The 17,316-nt window shown below is 41.9% G+C and overlaps 2 protein-coding genes and 2 long non-coding RNA genes across 6 annotated transcripts; all 4 read left to right on the top strand.

Annotated features, from left to right (window-relative positions):
• The first annotated feature begins 2,701 nt into the window (after positions 1–2,701).
• Positions 2,702–4,309, top strand: LOC124862202. The gene is made up of 2 exons (XR_007036886.1): positions 2,702–2,855; positions 4,156–4,309. It is a non-coding gene; the product is annotated as an uncharacterized LOC124862202 (long non-coding RNA).
• Positions 4,310–6,102: 1,793 nt separating this feature from the next.
• LOC124863058 (proline-rich receptor-like protein kinase PERK9) lies at positions 6,103–6,630 on the top strand. The gene is made up of 3 exons (XM_047357306.1): positions 6,103–6,410; positions 6,498–6,562; positions 6,609–6,630. The coding sequence occupies exons 1-3, from the start codon at positions 6,117–6,119 to the stop codon at positions 6,628–6,630; spliced, it is 381 nt and encodes a 126-aa protein (XP_047213262.1). The 5' UTR covers positions 6,103–6,116.
• Positions 6,631–6,726: 96 nt separating this feature from the next.
• LOC124863418 lies at positions 6,727–7,250 on the top strand. Its single transcript, XR_007037129.1, has 3 exons — positions 6,727–6,789; positions 6,875–6,937; positions 7,150–7,250. It is a non-coding gene; the product is annotated as an uncharacterized LOC124863418 (long non-coding RNA).
• A 6,649-nt stretch (positions 7,251–13,899) lies between these two features.
• LOC124862446 lies at positions 13,900–16,537 on the top strand. Of its 3 annotated transcripts, none has more exons than XM_047356353.1 (5): positions 13,907–15,702; positions 15,838–15,897; positions 15,987–16,020; positions 16,227–16,337; positions 16,434–16,537. In XM_047356353.1, exons 1-5 carry the CDS (start codon positions 15,629–15,631, stop codon positions 16,482–16,484), a joined length of 330 nt encoding a protein of 109 aa, XP_047212309.1. In that variant the 5' UTR covers positions 13,907–15,628; the 3' UTR covers positions 16,485–16,537. The 3 variants fall into 3 exon arrangements, 2 of the variants coding, with proteins under 2 accessions (XP_047212309.1, XP_047212308.1); XM_047356352.1 differs by having other exon boundaries at positions 15,987–16,042; XR_007036922.1 differs by lacking the exons at positions 15,987–16,020; positions 16,227–16,337; positions 16,434–16,537 and having other exon boundaries at positions 13,900–15,702; positions 15,838–15,883.
• Positions 16,538–17,316: the final 779 nt, after the last annotated feature.

Below are 17,316 nucleotides of genomic sequence, written 5' to 3'. Positions count from 1 at the left end.
AAATAAAGGATGAATATTAATGTTCCCCTGTCCGTTCTGATAAAACGGTCCAGAATGACATCGATCGCCCCTACGGTTTCAGAGTTATAGCCAGTTGTTCGGGAGCATGCGCCTCCATGTTATAAAGCCTAGACCAGGGGAGACAGAGAGAGAGGTGCTGCTGCGTGAGTGAGAAACAGCAGGTGTCAAGTTACACTGACGCTCTTTGCTGATTGGCTGATTCATTCCTCACTGTTCTATTTATAGCTCTGTGTATCTCCTACTGTATATGTCTGGATGGGATTCTGTCTTTCTTTCTGCCTCTCTGTGTCTCACACTGGGACACACACCCACACACACACACACACACACCCACAGACACACACACACACACACACACACCCACACACAGACACACACCACACACAGACACACACACCCACACACAGACACACACACCCACACACACACCACACACACACCCACACCCACACACACACACCCACACACACAGACACACACCACACACACATGCATGGATTACTATCTTTCTGAGGACTTTGCATTGACTTTCATTGATATTCATTCATTCTATGGCTTAAACGACCTGACACCTAACCCTTTGACCAGCTTCATAGGGGCAAGTACATGGCGGCCATGTGTTGTGGGGAACTAAACAGCATGTACTGCTGTTCCAACACCCAGACAACAGTGATTGACCCTAAGGTCAATTTCTTTCATCAACCCTCCATGCTTACTAATGATTATTTACAGCTTATAATAACATACACAATGGTTTTAGAATAGCAAGCATGTTCTATATAACTAATAGAAATAACCCAGACCTGAAGGGACAACCATGCTGGATTTTCAAAATAATACTAAACATGCTCTACAAAATAATTGCCTTTAATTTTAAACTATAGAAAATTGCAGGACTGGTCTTGACACTAATGTTTGAGCTCAGCCAGTGTTGAAAATAGGACAGTGTTGGCCTTTTAAAATAAAGCTAACTGAAACTTTCAAAATAAAAGCCTCAATCTTTAATAATAACTAGTGATTGTACAAAAGAAGAAGAAAAATATTTCATTTTTCAAACATTTTTATGTTAGCTTGTATTGCTTTCGATTGCCAAGGATCTGTTCAGACTACTGTTTTGAGTAAATCCTGCTGAATCAATGGGGCAGACATGAAGTTCGAAGGCCTGAGCAGTCAATCACACAGCTGTTGGGTCTCATTCATTACCAAAGCAACAGAACACAGCTGCCAGTGAACTTAAGTTTCCTCTGACAAAGAAAGCTCTGAGCATGACCTTAGGCCAGAAGCTGCCATGACTGATCACATTCAAGCCAGCCATAACTGACAACTACACTGGACTTTCAAAATAAGACAGTGGCCTTTTAAAATTAATCTATAAATAAAACCCTCAATGTTCCATAGCTACTGTAGACCTTTTAAGTTAAAAAAAAATTGTATATTAGAAGGAGGTGAAGGTTCCATTTGACTAATAAGATTAAAACAACATTTATTGGTAACCAAACTGGAATTTCAAATAAGGCCTACACATACTCTACAAAAGAAAAGCCTTTTTATTTTACACTGAACATCGTTGCATGCAGTCACTGTCAGTGTACCAGCTTCTACTTAAAATTTTAGTCTTGATAAAAGCCCTGTCTCTAACACACAGACACAGCGACACACTATGACATCGACTCTCACAGAGACAGAGCAGTGGAAGGAACCCATTGACCTCTAATCCACACAACAGAGACTTAAAAAAAAAATCTAAATTCATATGAGTGTCAGCAACATTTTATTTCCGTTTGGGATCAATAAAGTATTTTTGATTTGGAACTGAATTTGAATTAAATGGCCAGGAGAACCAGTAGAGGAAAGATCCAGTTGGATGGTTTTGTTTAGGTGAGCTCTGTGTTAGTTTTACAATTAGCTGCATCACATTCACACACATTCATATGCACATGACTTTTGGTCTCCAAAAGATGAATCTAATAGGCAGAATGGATTTTATTTTGGGTCTGTATGGACACATTCACAACTTTTTGGATCCTTTTATCACAATAGAACCAACACACAGACAACTGTTGGTTGTTCAAAGGTCTTTATGTGTCTTAATGATCAAACATGAGGCTGACTCACATACAAATTATTTTTTCATAATATAGCAGACACTCAAATACAACTCCATGCATTGTTAGCACAAAAAAGCCCCCCCTAGCCCCAGCCCTAATAATCACTGCAGCACCTCAGCTGATTGACTGCGTTCTGAGACCGGAGTTTGCCTAGGCAAGTTTAACTGAGAAATAATATTTATGATTCTGGTATCCTTCAAGAGATGAAAGTAACAATCAGTAATTGGAGCTGATATTTCTGCATGGATTAAAAAGAGGAGCACACTGTTAATTACAAACTACAAATCTACATTTAAATAAGTACAGAGCATCAGTTTTGTAGGAGATCCATTAAATACCAGAAGCATTTAGGTGTGATTTTAGACCATGTAATGTTGTACTCATGTCTGTGACGTCATGAGCTCTAGCTGGGTAAACACACTGGCTCAATCTATAAAAAAAAAAACGTTTTTTTTTTTCGTTTTTATAATGTCTTAAAGTTTATTTATTTCCTATAAAGATTTTATTACACTTTATTTAATTTTTAAATTAGTTTTTGGAAAAGTTAAATCCATCAACAACTTTACAGCCCTGACAGATGTCGCTCTCTGATTGGCTGATGCTGCAGCTATGTCCCGGTCAAGCTTCTGGAATCTTCCCAGATGTCGCTCTCTGATTGGCTGATGCTGCGCTATGTCCCGGTCAAGCTTCTGGAATCTTCCCCCTTCTGAGTCTGCTCCGGTCTAGGTAAGACGTCTGTGTGTTTTCTCTGTAAAATATCGTGTTTAGCTGCTTTATCACGGTGAAATATGATTTAAAATGGTTAGGATTGTTAAACCTGATGCGTGTTTATATAAAGCTAGTGACTTTTTATAGGTTTTGTTGTCGTGAAATGTTTGGTTTTGGCTTGTATATATGCTAGCTTTTGATAGCATCTCACTGTTGCTTTGTATTTGATTTACATAACACAGTAAGGTACTAGAATAAAGGCAAGGGCTTTTATTAATATTCTCTATGGAGTTCATATTTTTGGTGGGGTTTAAAGTGAATTGCTGAGGTATAATGAGGTAAAAAAAAAAGATCTTAAATCAGTCCCTGTTTACTCCTCAGATAGTGTGCTGTGTCTCAAAGGAGCTCTGCATGTCCTGAAAAGCTCCAACATGTTTTGGGGAGATTTACCCATCTACTTTATAAAGCTATTTTGCTCTCATATGTCCGTTTACATGTTTTTGCCCAAACTGGACTGCTGCTAGTCCAACATATAAAATATATCGTTGTTTGAGCTTTGATTGTGTCTGCAATTCCTTTGTTGAGCCACCATGTGTTACAAACCAGCACAAACATGCGTTGTTTACTGTCTGCTCTGCAGTGAAGCTTTGTTTCTGATGGTGAAAACGTGGATCAATGTAATGCTGGTTCTGTCTGTGTGGAACTGCTCAGTAGTAGAAGAGATGGATCTAAATAGTTTTATGCTGATATTATTTTAACAATAAAGACAGAAATGTATCACTGAAGTATTAAGTTTGTTGCTATTTTATCACAGAGATCATGAGGAATATTTTTAATCAACCATATGACTACTTGTAATTTGTTGCCTGATTGTTTGCAACTCTTCATATCTGTTGACATTATATACTATGTTGACTTGCCATTCAGTATTTGATCCATATTGTTTCATTTGCCTTTTATTCAGTTATCATATTTTATCAATTAAGATGGACTTGATATACATTTAACAACAAATTCAACATGTTACAGCTGTGTTTGGTTATTTTAATTAGCTCCTACAGTGAAAGATCTTAATAATTTGGTTAAACTTTATTTTTTGTTTACACAAAAAATCATAACTTTGTTTTTGTTTTGCATTCTTTTAAATACTACTAATGACCAGGGTTATGAAATGTGTTGATGTTTGAACATGATATTGGTACTTTAAGAGCATTAATGAGCAATTTTGAGCTTTAACCCTGGTTTTAAATATATTTTGGAACTGAATATGTTGAATAACATTGTTTTTAATGGATATTTTTTTTGCTTTTCATTACAGCTTTTCACTTGTGCGAGACTTTGCGATTTGGAAGTTTTCCAGTGCTGCCAGCTGTGATCTTCACCTGTGCTTCACTACACCCACCTTCAATCATCTACACTACTGTTACATCTCAATCAGAAAACAACACACTGACTAGATAAACATATTCAGACACAACAGACATTTTATTTACAAACCTACACATAATATTCACTAACACACACTTCACTCACACACACACACATTCACTCACTATCTTCCCACAAACACTGTTTAATTAATTTGGAACATATTTCAATACATTTTACAGTTTGTATTTTCTCTGTTGCTTTGGTCTAGATAACCGGTTTTTTCTCCCCAGGTTTTTCTTCTGTTTTTCTCTCTGTCTGCCAGGATGCCACGCAAGGGACGACGCTCTGAGGCCGCCAAGAAGAGATGGAGGACCCTGGAACCAGGAGGACCTGCAGAGCAGCCAGCCGGACGTCGCCAAGGTATCTTGAGTTATAAATCCTAATAGTTTATTTTTTTCCTAGTATAACAGTAGTTGTTGGTACTTTTGTGCTTTCAACATGGTTGTAATTATCCCTGTGTTTGCAGCCCAGGACATCCCCACCCACCGCGCAGGCTTGGACCCCCACCCAGTCTCCGGAGAAGAAGGTAAAGCTGTAGTTTACTGTTCAGTAACTAAGTTTTGGATCATTTGTTTGGTTTTCTTTAGTCATTGAATTTTTATTTGTTCTCAGATGTCCCGACTGCTGGAGTCCCCGGGCCAGGTGGTTTGCCAGGAGGAGCCCCGTAGGCCATTGACCTCTCTTGTGTCACGTATGTACATTAACTTATTTTGTAGAATATGTTCAATTCTCAATTCAGTGAATTTTATTTTGAACTGTATGTTTGTCTCTCTATAGGCCGTGGGACGGGGCGTCGCCATCGCGTTGTGAAGTGGCCGTTTTCCCCTGTGACTTACCGTAGTCACAAGTTGGTCCTGCCAGCCGAGGTCCCGGAGAAGAGGGTATGTTGTTTCTGTCCCACTTATACTTAATTCTCAGTGTACAGTGAAAACCTAATCATATCACGTTCATCTTTTTTCTTTATTTCTTTTTTAGTTTGTTCTTTTGGTTGGTGACTCCCATCTGCGTGCTTACGTTGATGAGTTTGTCTCCATGCCAGAGGGCAACCTCTCCTTTGGGTTTCTTGCAACCCCCGGGGCCTCGGCGGACGAGTTGAGGCGTGAGGTGCTGGGAGCAGTTCTGCCTCGGACCCCCGAGGTAGTCTGTCTTCTGGCACCCGGCAACAACTTGGAAGCCAGAAGGACCGTGCAGCAGTCGGGCGCGGACTTCGAGGGGCTGCTGCTCGCCGTCGGCAACCTCTGCCCTAACGTAAGTCTAATATTCACTGCATTTGTTCATAAAAAATATATAAATTATATATATATATATATATAATGTATGCTAATTTGTGTTATTACTTTGATTCAATCATACAGGTGGTTGTTGTGGACTTTCCTCCACGTCTCACCGTGGAGGAAGACCACCAACAGCTGCTCCGGCAGGAGTACCACCGTGTGGCTGCTCGGAGAAGTAAGTGATGTTACACAATTTATTTTTATACTGAAATTTTAGTTTGTGGAATTGGGTAAATGTTCCTAATGTGTTCTCAGCTCACTGCCAATTAAAGTTGGAATTAACACAAAATTAGTGAAAAACAGACTAGTGCTAGGTGTCTCTCTTTATCATTAATCACTACAGTGTTAGTCTGAACGGCATTAAGAATGATTGTTGTCTTCCTCTCTCCTTCAGATGTTCGCTACTCTCGGTAGTTGAACATTTCCCGCGGAGCTGCTTGGACATGTGGAGCAGGGATGGCGTAAGTTGAATTTTTATATTTGTTGCAATCAAAATGTTACTAGTGCTTAATGTTCATGATTGAATGTGTTATTTGACTTGTGTGTTGCAGTTCACCTGAGCGACCGTCCTGGGATGGAGGTCCTTGCTCAGTTGCTGTGGGATGCGTCCTACACGCAACTCGAGTTAAGTGCACCGACATCTCCAGCTCCACCTCCTGCTCCTGTGACGCCTCCTTCCCCCGTGGTGAGACGTTCCCCCCCCAGGCTGGTTGTGGTCGGCAAGGTTCCAGCTCCACCTCCTGCTCCTGTGACGCCTCCTTCCCCCGTGGTGAGACGTTCCCCCCCCAGGCTGGTTGTGGTCGGCGAGGTTCCAGCTCCGCGTCCTTCGGACCCTTTCGCTTGGACTGTTGTCCGTGGTGGCCAGAGGGTAAGTAATGCATACTTGATTTTTTTAATAAAACGTAAGCATTGTTTTAGGGAATGTGTAAGCATTGTAAATCTTCTAATCATACAGACGTCGCGCCAGGTCCAGAGGGTGATGGCTCTCCACACATCACTGGGAGGATGGTTGACCAACAGGTACGTTTTGCTTCACCTCAAATCTGAACATTGTGTGTTCCCTCAGTGAAGGAATGAAAACATTTTAAGCATTTTTTATTTTCTATTTTAAAGGGAGACCTGCTGGACTCGACCATTCCCCCGAATCCTGTGTGGTTCAGCCCAACGGTTGCTGGAGGAGAGGACGGATCGTTCCTGCGTCTGGCCGTGACGCTCCGTTACCGACGCGTGCTCCGAAGGGGAAGAAGGTATTTTTGGATGCTCATTTTAAATTTGATGTGCTACAAATGGTCTGTCAGTCATTTCATTGCATTTGTTTTGTCTTTTATTTAGAAAGCCAGTGTGAGACGTCGTCCACGACCCGATCCCTCCAAGCCGAGACCGGAGGAGCTGCAGGTCTGAAACTATTTTAACCTTTGATCTATCATTACAGAAAGGATTTCAAACTGTTTTCTGTGTTTTAAAGTTGAATAGTAGTGGATGTAAGTTGTTTTAAATTATATTTGCAACAGAACATATTGTAGACAGAGCCTAAATCACAGATACCTCAAGATGTTTTGTGCATCTTCTGTACTTTCCACTAAACTCAAAGCTCCTGTTGATTTCAGGTGGAGGGAGCTCCGACTGAGAGGACCAGGCCAGCCCGTCGCCAGCCCAGGAGAGCCGCCCCCACGTTGGAGGTTGACGCCCCCGCCGAGTCCTCTCCCGCTGCCTCTGGAGGACCATGTCAGGGATGACAGCTGCCAGGTAACTTTCATGAATAATCTACTGATTGTAATGTCAAATATTTTAAATATGTAAATACTGGAAACTAAACTTTATTAACCTTTTAAACTGGCGGCACCAAAATCAACAAAAACTACTGAAGCCGGTGTTGTGAGACACTTGCCTGGTTTCTGGTACAGAAAGCATTTCAAACTGTTTTCTGTGTTTTAAAGTAGTTTCAATAGTTGAATAGTAGTGGATGTAAGTTGTCTTAAATTATTTAAATATATTTTGCAACAGAGCCTAAATCAGAGACCTCAACATATAGAGTTGTGTGCATCTTCTGTACTTTCCACCAACTTTAAAGCTCCTCTTGAATTCAGGTGGAGGGAGCTCTGACTGAGAGGACCAGGCCAGCCCGTCGCCAGCCCAGGAGAGCTGCCCCCACGTTGGAGGTTGACGCCCCCGCCGAGTCCTCTCCCGCGCCTCTGGAGGACCATGTCAAGGATGACAGCTGCCAGGTAACTTTCATGAATAATCTACTGTTGTAATGTCAAATATTTTAAATATCTAAATAAATGTTGCCAGTTAACAGGATAAGAAAAGTCTTGGTTTAATACAGTTATATATTTTTAATTCATTAACGTATGTTTACATAAATTTATGTAAAAATGCTAAATTTATGCTATTTTCTGATTATGATTCAGGCTTCTTCGTTGGAACCCTGCGCCAGCGGTCCGCCTGTCCAGACTGTGAGGGCCACACATTGCCAGGCTGACTATAGATACGGTACATTTTCCCGTAATCACCAGTGTACCTGTATGGCTCTGACATTTTTAGCGTACCACAGTGAGGGTTGCAGTGTGACACAGTCTTACTTGACAGGGTACTTGAGCAAGGAGATGCACTTTATGTTGGCATTAAACAGCAGCTCATGTTGGACGGTAGATTTGTTGATAATCACTTGACAGTTGAAGAGATGCCCCAACAAGTACTGACAGATGGGAACATCTACTCTGTACACACAACGGGTGTCAGAGTTGGTCATGTTTTGTGTCAGAATGATAGCCCTCAAAGATCACGGCTGAATGGGATTTCCTCTTGCCTCACAACTAGAGTGCCTGTCTGAAAATGTCACCCATGCTTTTCTTTTGGTGACTCCAGAGTGCATTGCAGTTTTCCGGGACAGAGACGGTAGGTTTGGAGTTTTTGATTCTCACTCAAGAAACTCAGCAGGCCTGCCCCATCCTAACGGAACTGCAGTGGTCATGACCTTTAGCAACCTAACGCTCATGGTTGAACATCTGTACAAACTCTTTCAGAACCGTGGCCCCAATGCCACGTATGAGTTTGTACCAGTATCGTTTGTCAGCGACGACATTGGTGATGCCCCTCCTCCGGCCTTGAGCAATCTGAATATTTCACCTGGATCCACACAAGCAAGCCCAGGTGCTAAGAAATCAGAGAGCGCTTCTGATGAAGAGGATGAAGAGGAAATGCCAGCTTGGCTTGTTGAAGTTGGCAACATATTAGAGGAAACCGTCCCAACGATGCCAGATGTGTCCAAAATGCCGAAAGCCAGGAGGAAAAAAGTAAGAGACAAGATCAAAGCACAGCTGGGACAGGATGTAGTTAAAAAAATGAAACAAAGAACATCTGAGAAAGAAAAATATGATACATTGCCTACATATAAGGTAAAAAAACTACGGGCAATGAAACAAGCATATCTTCTTCAACATGTAGAGAGGAAGATCCAGTTAACTGCTAGATACAAGCGTGATGTTGCTTACCGAAGGAGACTAATGGAATATGTGAAGGAAAGATACAGCAACGATCCCATCTACAGAGGCCGACAAATGAAATATGTGAAGGAAAGATACAGGAATGATCCCAACTTCACAGCCAGACACAAAACATTTATGAAGAACTATATAAAGGAAAGGTACAGCAACGATCCCAACTTCACAGCCAGACAAAAAACATTTATGAAGAACTATATAAAGGAAAGGTACAGCAACGATCCCAACTTCACAGCCAGACACAAAACATTTATGAAGAACTATATAAAGGAAAGGTACAGCAACGATCCCAACTTCACAGCCAGACACAAAACATTTATGAAGAACTATATAAAGGAAAGGTACAGCAACGATCCCAACTTCACAGCCAGACAGAAAAAACTTATGAGGATGTATATGAAGAAAATGTACAGCAAGTTACAGTTCCGGGTGCAACATAATAAAAAATGTGCTGTCAACAGGAGACTAAGGCTATCAAAGAAGAAGCTTTCTCAAAATACAATGCTGCAGTGTGCAATGAGAATCAGGAGAAAATACAGAAGGACTTTAGACTTTCTCCAAGGAACTCCACAGCCTCTGATCAGCAACGAAATGAAAGCTGCAATTATGAAATTTCAAGAGAAAATTCAACTTGGACCCACACATGTCTGCACGGTTTGTCACAGAGCTCTTTTCCCGAGTCAAGTCAAGCATTGTAACAGAGCCAAATATACCTAGAACATTCGTGTGGAGGCCGAATGCCTGACAGGTACGTATGTTCACATGTGTGACTCTGCATGCTCCACCCCGTGTTCTGTACCCAAAGAGAGGACTCAGGAGTGGATCTGCTACACATGTGACAGCTACGTAACCAGAGGAAAGATGCCATCAATCGCTGCTGCCAATCACCTGGACCTGGCACCTATTCCCACAGAGCTTTCCCTACTGAATGTACTTGAGAGGCAATTGATTGCAAAAATACTGCCTTTTGCCAAGATTGTTTCATTGCCCAAAGGACAGCAGAGAGCAATTCATGGAGCTGTTGTTTGTGTACCTTCGGAAATGGAAACAATCGTGAACTGTCTTCCCAGGCCCAGCACAGAAGCACAGCTTTTACAGGTTAAGCTGAAGAGGAAAATTAAATACAAAGGATACCAATACTTTTACACAGTAAACATGGAAAATGTTTTGGCTGCATCTCAGAAAGCTTAAAGAGACCCACCCGGATTACAAGGATGTAAATATAAATGAAAGTGCAACATTTGAGGATTTCCAGGAGGACCAACCTGTTGAGGAATCAGAAACCCAAGCAGAGGATGCAGTCACAGACCAACCTGACCACATAGGGGAAGAACATCAGGCTCTTCGACCGGGTCTGATCTTGGACACTTGCATGCAGCCACCTGACATAGCACAGGAAGTGCTCTCCTATGGAGATGGAATTTTTAGTGTCGCTCCCGCCCAAGGAAACAAACCCGTTGGCTTCTTTACTGTTCCAAGGCTGGAAGCCAAGGCTTTTCCTGTGCAGTTCCCCACTGGCCAAAACACGTTAGACGAAGCCAGACGAGTTATACTGTCACCAAGTATGTATTTCAATGTCAGGCTTTTCTCTGTAGACACTCGATTTGCCAAAGACCAGAGTTATCTTTTCTTTGCTCAGTTTGTTACTGAGACTCATATGGCCAACAACAGCATGTCAATTCAGTCAAGAAAAGGCAAAGCCAGGAGCAAAGAAGGACAAAACATTTCCAGCAAGATGCTACAAGACAAAGAAGAGTTAGAAAAACTCATTCAAAATAAAGAGGCCACTCGTTTTATGCAACCCCTAAGAGGAACTCCAGCTTATTGGGAGAAAGGTTTGCGCGATTTGCACGCCATGGTGAGGCAGCTGGGAAAGCCAACCTTCTTTTGTACCTTCTCTGCTGCTGAAATGAGATGGCCGGAAGTCATTGAGGCCATCAAAGCTCAACACGGAGAGCAGGTCAACTTCTCAGAGCTCGACTGGAACACCAAGTGTGACATTCTTAGGAGCAACCCTGTTACTGTGATGAGAATGTTCTCCAAGAGGGTGGATGCTCTCTTCACAGATCTCATTTTGTCCCCTGCGCAGCCCATCGGACCAGTTGAGGATTACTTTTATCGTGTGGAATTTCAAGCAAGGGGTTCCCCGCATATACATTCTGTGATATGGATTAAGGATGCACCTGAGATGGAGGACCCCTCATGTTGTGACCAAGTCATCAATTTCATCGACCGTTACATATCCTGTCAGTTGCCCGATGGAACCACAGACCCTGAGCTCCACAAAATTGTAACGGAGGTTCAAATGCACAGCAAAAAGCATTCCAAATCATGCAAGAAAGGAAATGTGCAATGCAGATTTGGATTTCCCAAACTACCCATGGACCGCACCAGAATCACAGTCCCTCTCTTATTCGACTTTGAAAATGATTGTGATGAAAAAGCTAAGCAATCCAGACAAAAGGATGGCCAGAAGAAGTCCAGAAAATCGAAGCCAATAATCATCTCAAACCAACAAAGAGAAGCAAAGAGGAAGCTGAAATCAATAAGGGATTTGCTCATGGATCAAAAATCTTCTTTCAAGGATTTGTCAGAATTACTCCAGGCTTGTAAGATGACCAAAGAAGAATACAACCACTATGTGGATGCTCTGACTTCTGGAATGGTAGTGATGATGAAGCGTGATCCCAAAGACAGCTGGGTGAATGGATACAACCCGGATCTCCTGCGTGCTTGGAATGCTAACATGGACATTCAGTATGTGATCGATGAGTACAGCTGTATTGAGTACATGATGTCCTACATAGCCAAGCCAGAGCATGAAATGGCGCAGTTCCTCAAATCCATTGTCGAGGATCTAAAGAAGTCCGATATCAACCAACGGGACGAGATGAAAAAGATCATGCAGGCCTATTCAAAACAGAGAGAAGTTAGCGCTCAAGAGTCAGTAGCCCGTACATGTAGTCTACCCCTTAAAAAGTCATCACGCAGTGTCATTTTTATCCAAACTGATGAAGACTGTGTGAAAATGAGCCTTCCCATGAGCAAACTGATAAACATGGCCCCAGATGAAGAGAATGTTTGGATGACAGGATTGCCTGAAAAATATCTCAACAGACCTGAAACGTTAGAATTTCAACACATGTGCCTGGCGGAATTTGTGTCGGAATACAGGGTCCTTTATGGAAAACAAATTGAAGGACCAAATGCAATCCCCCTCCTAAATGATGCCGGATACATCCAGAAGAGAACAATGGGCAAACCAGCAGTTATCAGATTTACCCGTTTCTCAGAGAAGAAAACACCAGAAAAGTTTTACAGACGGCTTCTGAAGTTGTACTTTCCACACAGAAGAGATGAGGACCTGAAAAATGAGGAACACACAACTTACAAAGCCTTTTACGACAATGGACTCTGTGGTAGCTGGCAAGTTAAACAGTACGTTGAGTGGAACCGCAAAAGATACGAAGGTGAAGGAAAGAAAATCGACAAGATTATGGAAGAACTGACAAAGCAAGGACCGGTTCGCAATGCTTGGAACACTTTTGCTCCTGAAGTTGAGTTGGACCGTTTGGAATGCGTAGCGGAGCGACCCTCAATCGATGAAAATGAAGAACAAGACCCTGTCCCAGAATACCAAGTTGATGTCAACAGTGGAGCCATGCCAGCAATCGAAATACCCAAATTGAGCCCTGATTTTATTAGACAAATGTACCGTAGTTTAAATGAGACTCAAGCGTCCATGTTTTACGCCATTCGCCATTGGTGTCTGCAACGTGTCTGGGGTCAAAATCCAGACCCGTTCTTTTATTTTTTGACTGGAGGGGCGGGCTGTGGCAAGTCTCATGTTATCAAATGTGTTTACCAGGAAGCAACCAAGCTCTTGCGCCAGCTTCCCAGATTTCGCGATATTGGTGACATGTCTCAGCCCACGGTACTCCTCACAGCTTTTACTGGAACTGCAGCTTACAACATCTCAGGCAAGACTTTACATTCAGTTTTGAAGCTACCCAAAAGCTTAAAGCCACCATACAAAGGACTTGGAAATACACTGGATGAAGTGAGAGCCGTTCTTTCCAATGTAGAAATCTTAATCATTGATGAAATCTCCATGATCTCCAAAGACTTGTTTTCATATGTCCACTGGAGATTTCAACAAATCAAGGGAAACACAAGACCATTTGGAGGGATTTCTGTTTTGGCTGTGGGAGATTTCTACCAGCTGCCACCAGTGGGAGGAGCAAAACCTCTTTGTGTCACTGAGGCCGGCGTCCTTGATATCTGGAACGAAAATTTCCACATGGTCAGTCTGACGGAAATCATGCGACAGAAAGACGACAGAGCATTTGCGGAGCTCCTGAACCGGATTAGAGTTAAAGGGAAAGCAGATTTACTCAGCGACGGCGACAGATCTCTCTTAACACAAACTATTACCGACCCCAAAGAGTGTCCAATGGACGTGCTGCATGTTTTTGCGACAAACAAAGAGGTGGACGCTCACAATGCAGCAGTTGTGGCTTCTTTATCAACAGTAATAGTTGATGTTCAGGCAGAGGACTACAAGAGGGATACAAAAACAGGAAACATGACAAATCTAGGTAGCTGCGTCAAAGCCAAGAAACGAGATTTGCCTGACAATCTACAAGTCGGATTGGGAATCAGAGTCATGATCATAAGAAACCTGAACGTAGAGGATGGTCTTGTCAATGGAACCTTTGGCACTATTGCAGATATCATCACCAGGACTAAAGATGGAAACAGAACCGTGAAGTTAATAGGACTGAAACTGGATAGTCCCACAGCTGGCCACACCAAAAAATCAAAGGGAAACCAGACAACTTTAGTTTACATCGAGAGATTTGAGGAACAAACAAGCATAAAAGGAGTTGTTCGACATCAGTTTCCAATCAAGTTGGCGTTTGGATGTACAGCACACAAAGTACAAGGGATGACCATGAAGTCTGCAGTTGTTTCTTTGAAGAGAGTTTTTGAACACGGAATGGCATACGTCGCCCTCAGTCGCACAACTTCTCTGGAAGGACTTAAAATCATTGATTTGGATGAGAATAAGATCTACGCCGATGAAAATATCAGAGCAGCTATGGATTCGATGAGAACAGCATCGTTCTCAAACGCCAGACCGCTCTTGAATTTTCAATCACGTCATCAAAGTGCAACTTTAACAATTATTCATCACAACGTCGAAGGTCTCATCTCTCATTCTGAGGACATGAAACACCATCATGAACTCAGATTGGCAGATATTTTATGCCTTACCGAGACTCATTTATTTGGATCTTCTGCTCCAGCTTGTTGCCAAATGGAGGGTTATTGTTTCTTTTCACGCAACAGACATGTTTCTTATTCCAACCGAGTGGACATGTCTACCAAAGAGGGGGGAGGAGTCGCCACTTACTGCAGGAGTCTTCTACAACCCCAGGAGCGGAGATACTTTCACAATGTTACCGATCTTGAATACAACGTTGTGAAAGTGGATGCGCCGATCACAGCCCTCATTGCCACGGTTTACAGGCCACCAAGTTATGATCTAGCTACGTTTTTGACAAACATGGAAAATCTTTTGGATGGCCTGAATTCAATGGATATTCAGCCAGTTGTGGTATTGGGAGACTTCAACGAGGACCTCCTCTCTCCGGGGAAAAAAGCAATCAAGGAGTTGTTTGGAAGCAAAGGATTAACTCAACTCATCTCGGATCCAACAACGGAAAGGCAGACTCTCATTGACCACATTTACATTTCTCAGCCAGAATATTGTGTTCAGTCAGGTGTGTTGCAGACTTATTACAGTTACCACAACCCTGTATATTGCATTTTGGCTTCATTTTCAGCTGCATCTTCACCATGACTTGAGAGGAGGGCTGGGAAACAAATTACACTAGGACAATAGTCCTGTCATTTTTAATGGTACTCCATCTTAGGTAAAAACACCAAAGTGAGAACAAATAATCAGAATCAAATGTCCTCAATGATTCGCTTGGATACTGGAAATCCAGTTGATGTATTTAAAGGGTAATAAGAATAACGGTGTCGGCTGACGGCCTGTACAGGTCCAGTAACGGCTGTAAGCTTATTGCTCATGAATACTTCAACTTGAGATGACCACAGTACTCCATTTGAGGCACCGAGTGGTCACCTAGGATACCCCTGGGATATTGTAAGAAAGTGAATGTATTTAACAGGTAATAAGAATAGCGGTGTCGGCTGACGGCCTGTACAGGTCCAGTAACGGCTGTGAAGCTTATTACTCTTGAATACAGCTACTTCAGACGACCACTGAACTAATTTGGAGACCAGTGCATTTTTGAAACATTTTATTTAACTCCCCTAGAGAACCTGCTAGAGCTCTCTAGTATTCTTTTTATTTTCCTTTTTTGGTTTTCTTTCTGATCATGAGCCAATGCTCCAGTCTGATGGAGCAGTTTTTTCCACACTATGGACATTCTCCACTCCGCTCTGTTTGCTTGGCCATTATGTTAATTTGCTTTGAGTGGAAATAACCGTTTTTTGCCCAGTTTTAGTAAGTTTTTGCAGGCTTGAGAGCATGCAACGCACGGCATGACTCATGAGGGTTCCAAGAAGAGATGGAGGAAGCTGGACCTGGTCGATTTGCAGAGCGGCCCATCATACGTCACCAAGGTATCCAAAATCTAGCTGATGATACACTATGAACCTAAAAAGTATTTTGTATGTTGCAATTATAGTAGCTGTTGGTAAAGTTCAAATATAACATGAATCTCATGATTGTAATTATTCATGTATCCATGCTTTTAGCGCAGGACACCCCAACCCACCTGGCAGCCTTGATCTTCCAAGCAGTCTACGGAGAAAAAGATATGGCTTTCATTTTGCTTTTCATTTACTGAGCTTAGGATAAGTTATTTTCTGTGCTTTTCTCATTGAAGTAATTTGTGTCTCTTTATGTCAAGGTTTCTGGACTCCGTGCCCCATGACCAGGTATGTCCACGACATGTTCAGGGTAATTTGCAACAACACAATGAAGTTGTGATTGTACATTTTTCTCAAAACTTACTGCAGTTGCAACATAGACCCCTCCTGGGTCACCTACGTAGTTAGAAATCTGCATGTTCATGATTTTAAATGATGATGATTTTTCTTAAGGCTTGAAAGTTTTATCTTGATGTCTGTGTTTCTTTCAACATGCCGTGGGACGGGTCATCGCCATCAACAACTTGACCAACAGCTGGAGCGTCAACGAGGCGGGAGCAAACATCAAGCATTTGCGGCACACAGTCTGCAACCTCTGGACTTATGTAAGCTTAATTTCCACTGCATTTGTTAATTATCAAATAAATCAAAAAATGTACCATGTATATTAATGTTTTATTTATTTCAATTGAATTTTACAGGTGGCTATTTTCAACTTTCCTCCACTTCTCACCATGAAGGCTCTGATGTGAAGCAGCAGATCACATCCCAACAGGAAACTAAAGTGTCTCAAGTCAAAGAGCTTCAAAAGAAACTATAGCAGGAGATCACTGAGCTGAACTAATTACATGTATTGCTTTGTCAGACCAAATGTTATTGTTCAAATCCATTCTGAAGGAAACTAATTGTCATGTTTGTCATCGCTAAGGACTTCAGTCATTTCATAGTGCATACTGAGCCTGGTTCTGCTGGAGGTTTCTTCCTGTTAAAAGGGAGTTTTTCCTCTCCACTGTCGCTACATGCATGCTCAGTATGAGGGATTGCTGCAACGTCAACGCCAGTGACTGTCCACTGTCTCTACAAGCTCATCCAGGAGGAGTGAATGCTGCAAGTCACTGACTCGATGCAATCTGCTGGGTTTCCTTAGATAGAAAAACTTTTTATCCAATTTGAATAAAAAGCTAACTCCGACTGTACTGTTCAATTGTTAGGATTAATTGGAATGTATGAACCTGACCGTTGTGAAGTGCCTTGAGACAACATGTGTTGTGAATTGGCGCTATATAAATAAAACTGAATTGAATTGAATTATCTCAAGTATCAAGAAGTGGATTTACTTGTGTAAATTACCATTAAAACTCATGGTACAAACGCATCCTGATTCAGAAAGTTTTTATTTCCTCATCAACATGAATCATACTCTTGGCTACAGAATAAAATTTAACTACAATATTTAATAAAAACATTTAGTCATGTCAATGTAGAATGCTGAATTTGGTTGAACATTATTATTGCTGCTAACTATTGTTCCCAGCTGTTTTTGAAATGCATTATTATGACAGGTTCAAGTCTGAAGCCATGTTT

Source organism: Girardinichthys multiradiatus, chromosome X (assembly GCF_021462225.1).
Source record: "Girardinichthys multiradiatus isolate DD_20200921_A chromosome X, DD_fGirMul_XY1, whole genome shotgun sequence".
Taxonomy (NCBI): domain Eukaryota; kingdom Metazoa; phylum Chordata; class Actinopteri; order Cyprinodontiformes; family Goodeidae; genus Girardinichthys; species Girardinichthys multiradiatus.
The sequence above is the reverse complement of the archived record's forward strand: the minus strand, read 5'-3'. Positions and strand labels throughout refer to the sequence as shown.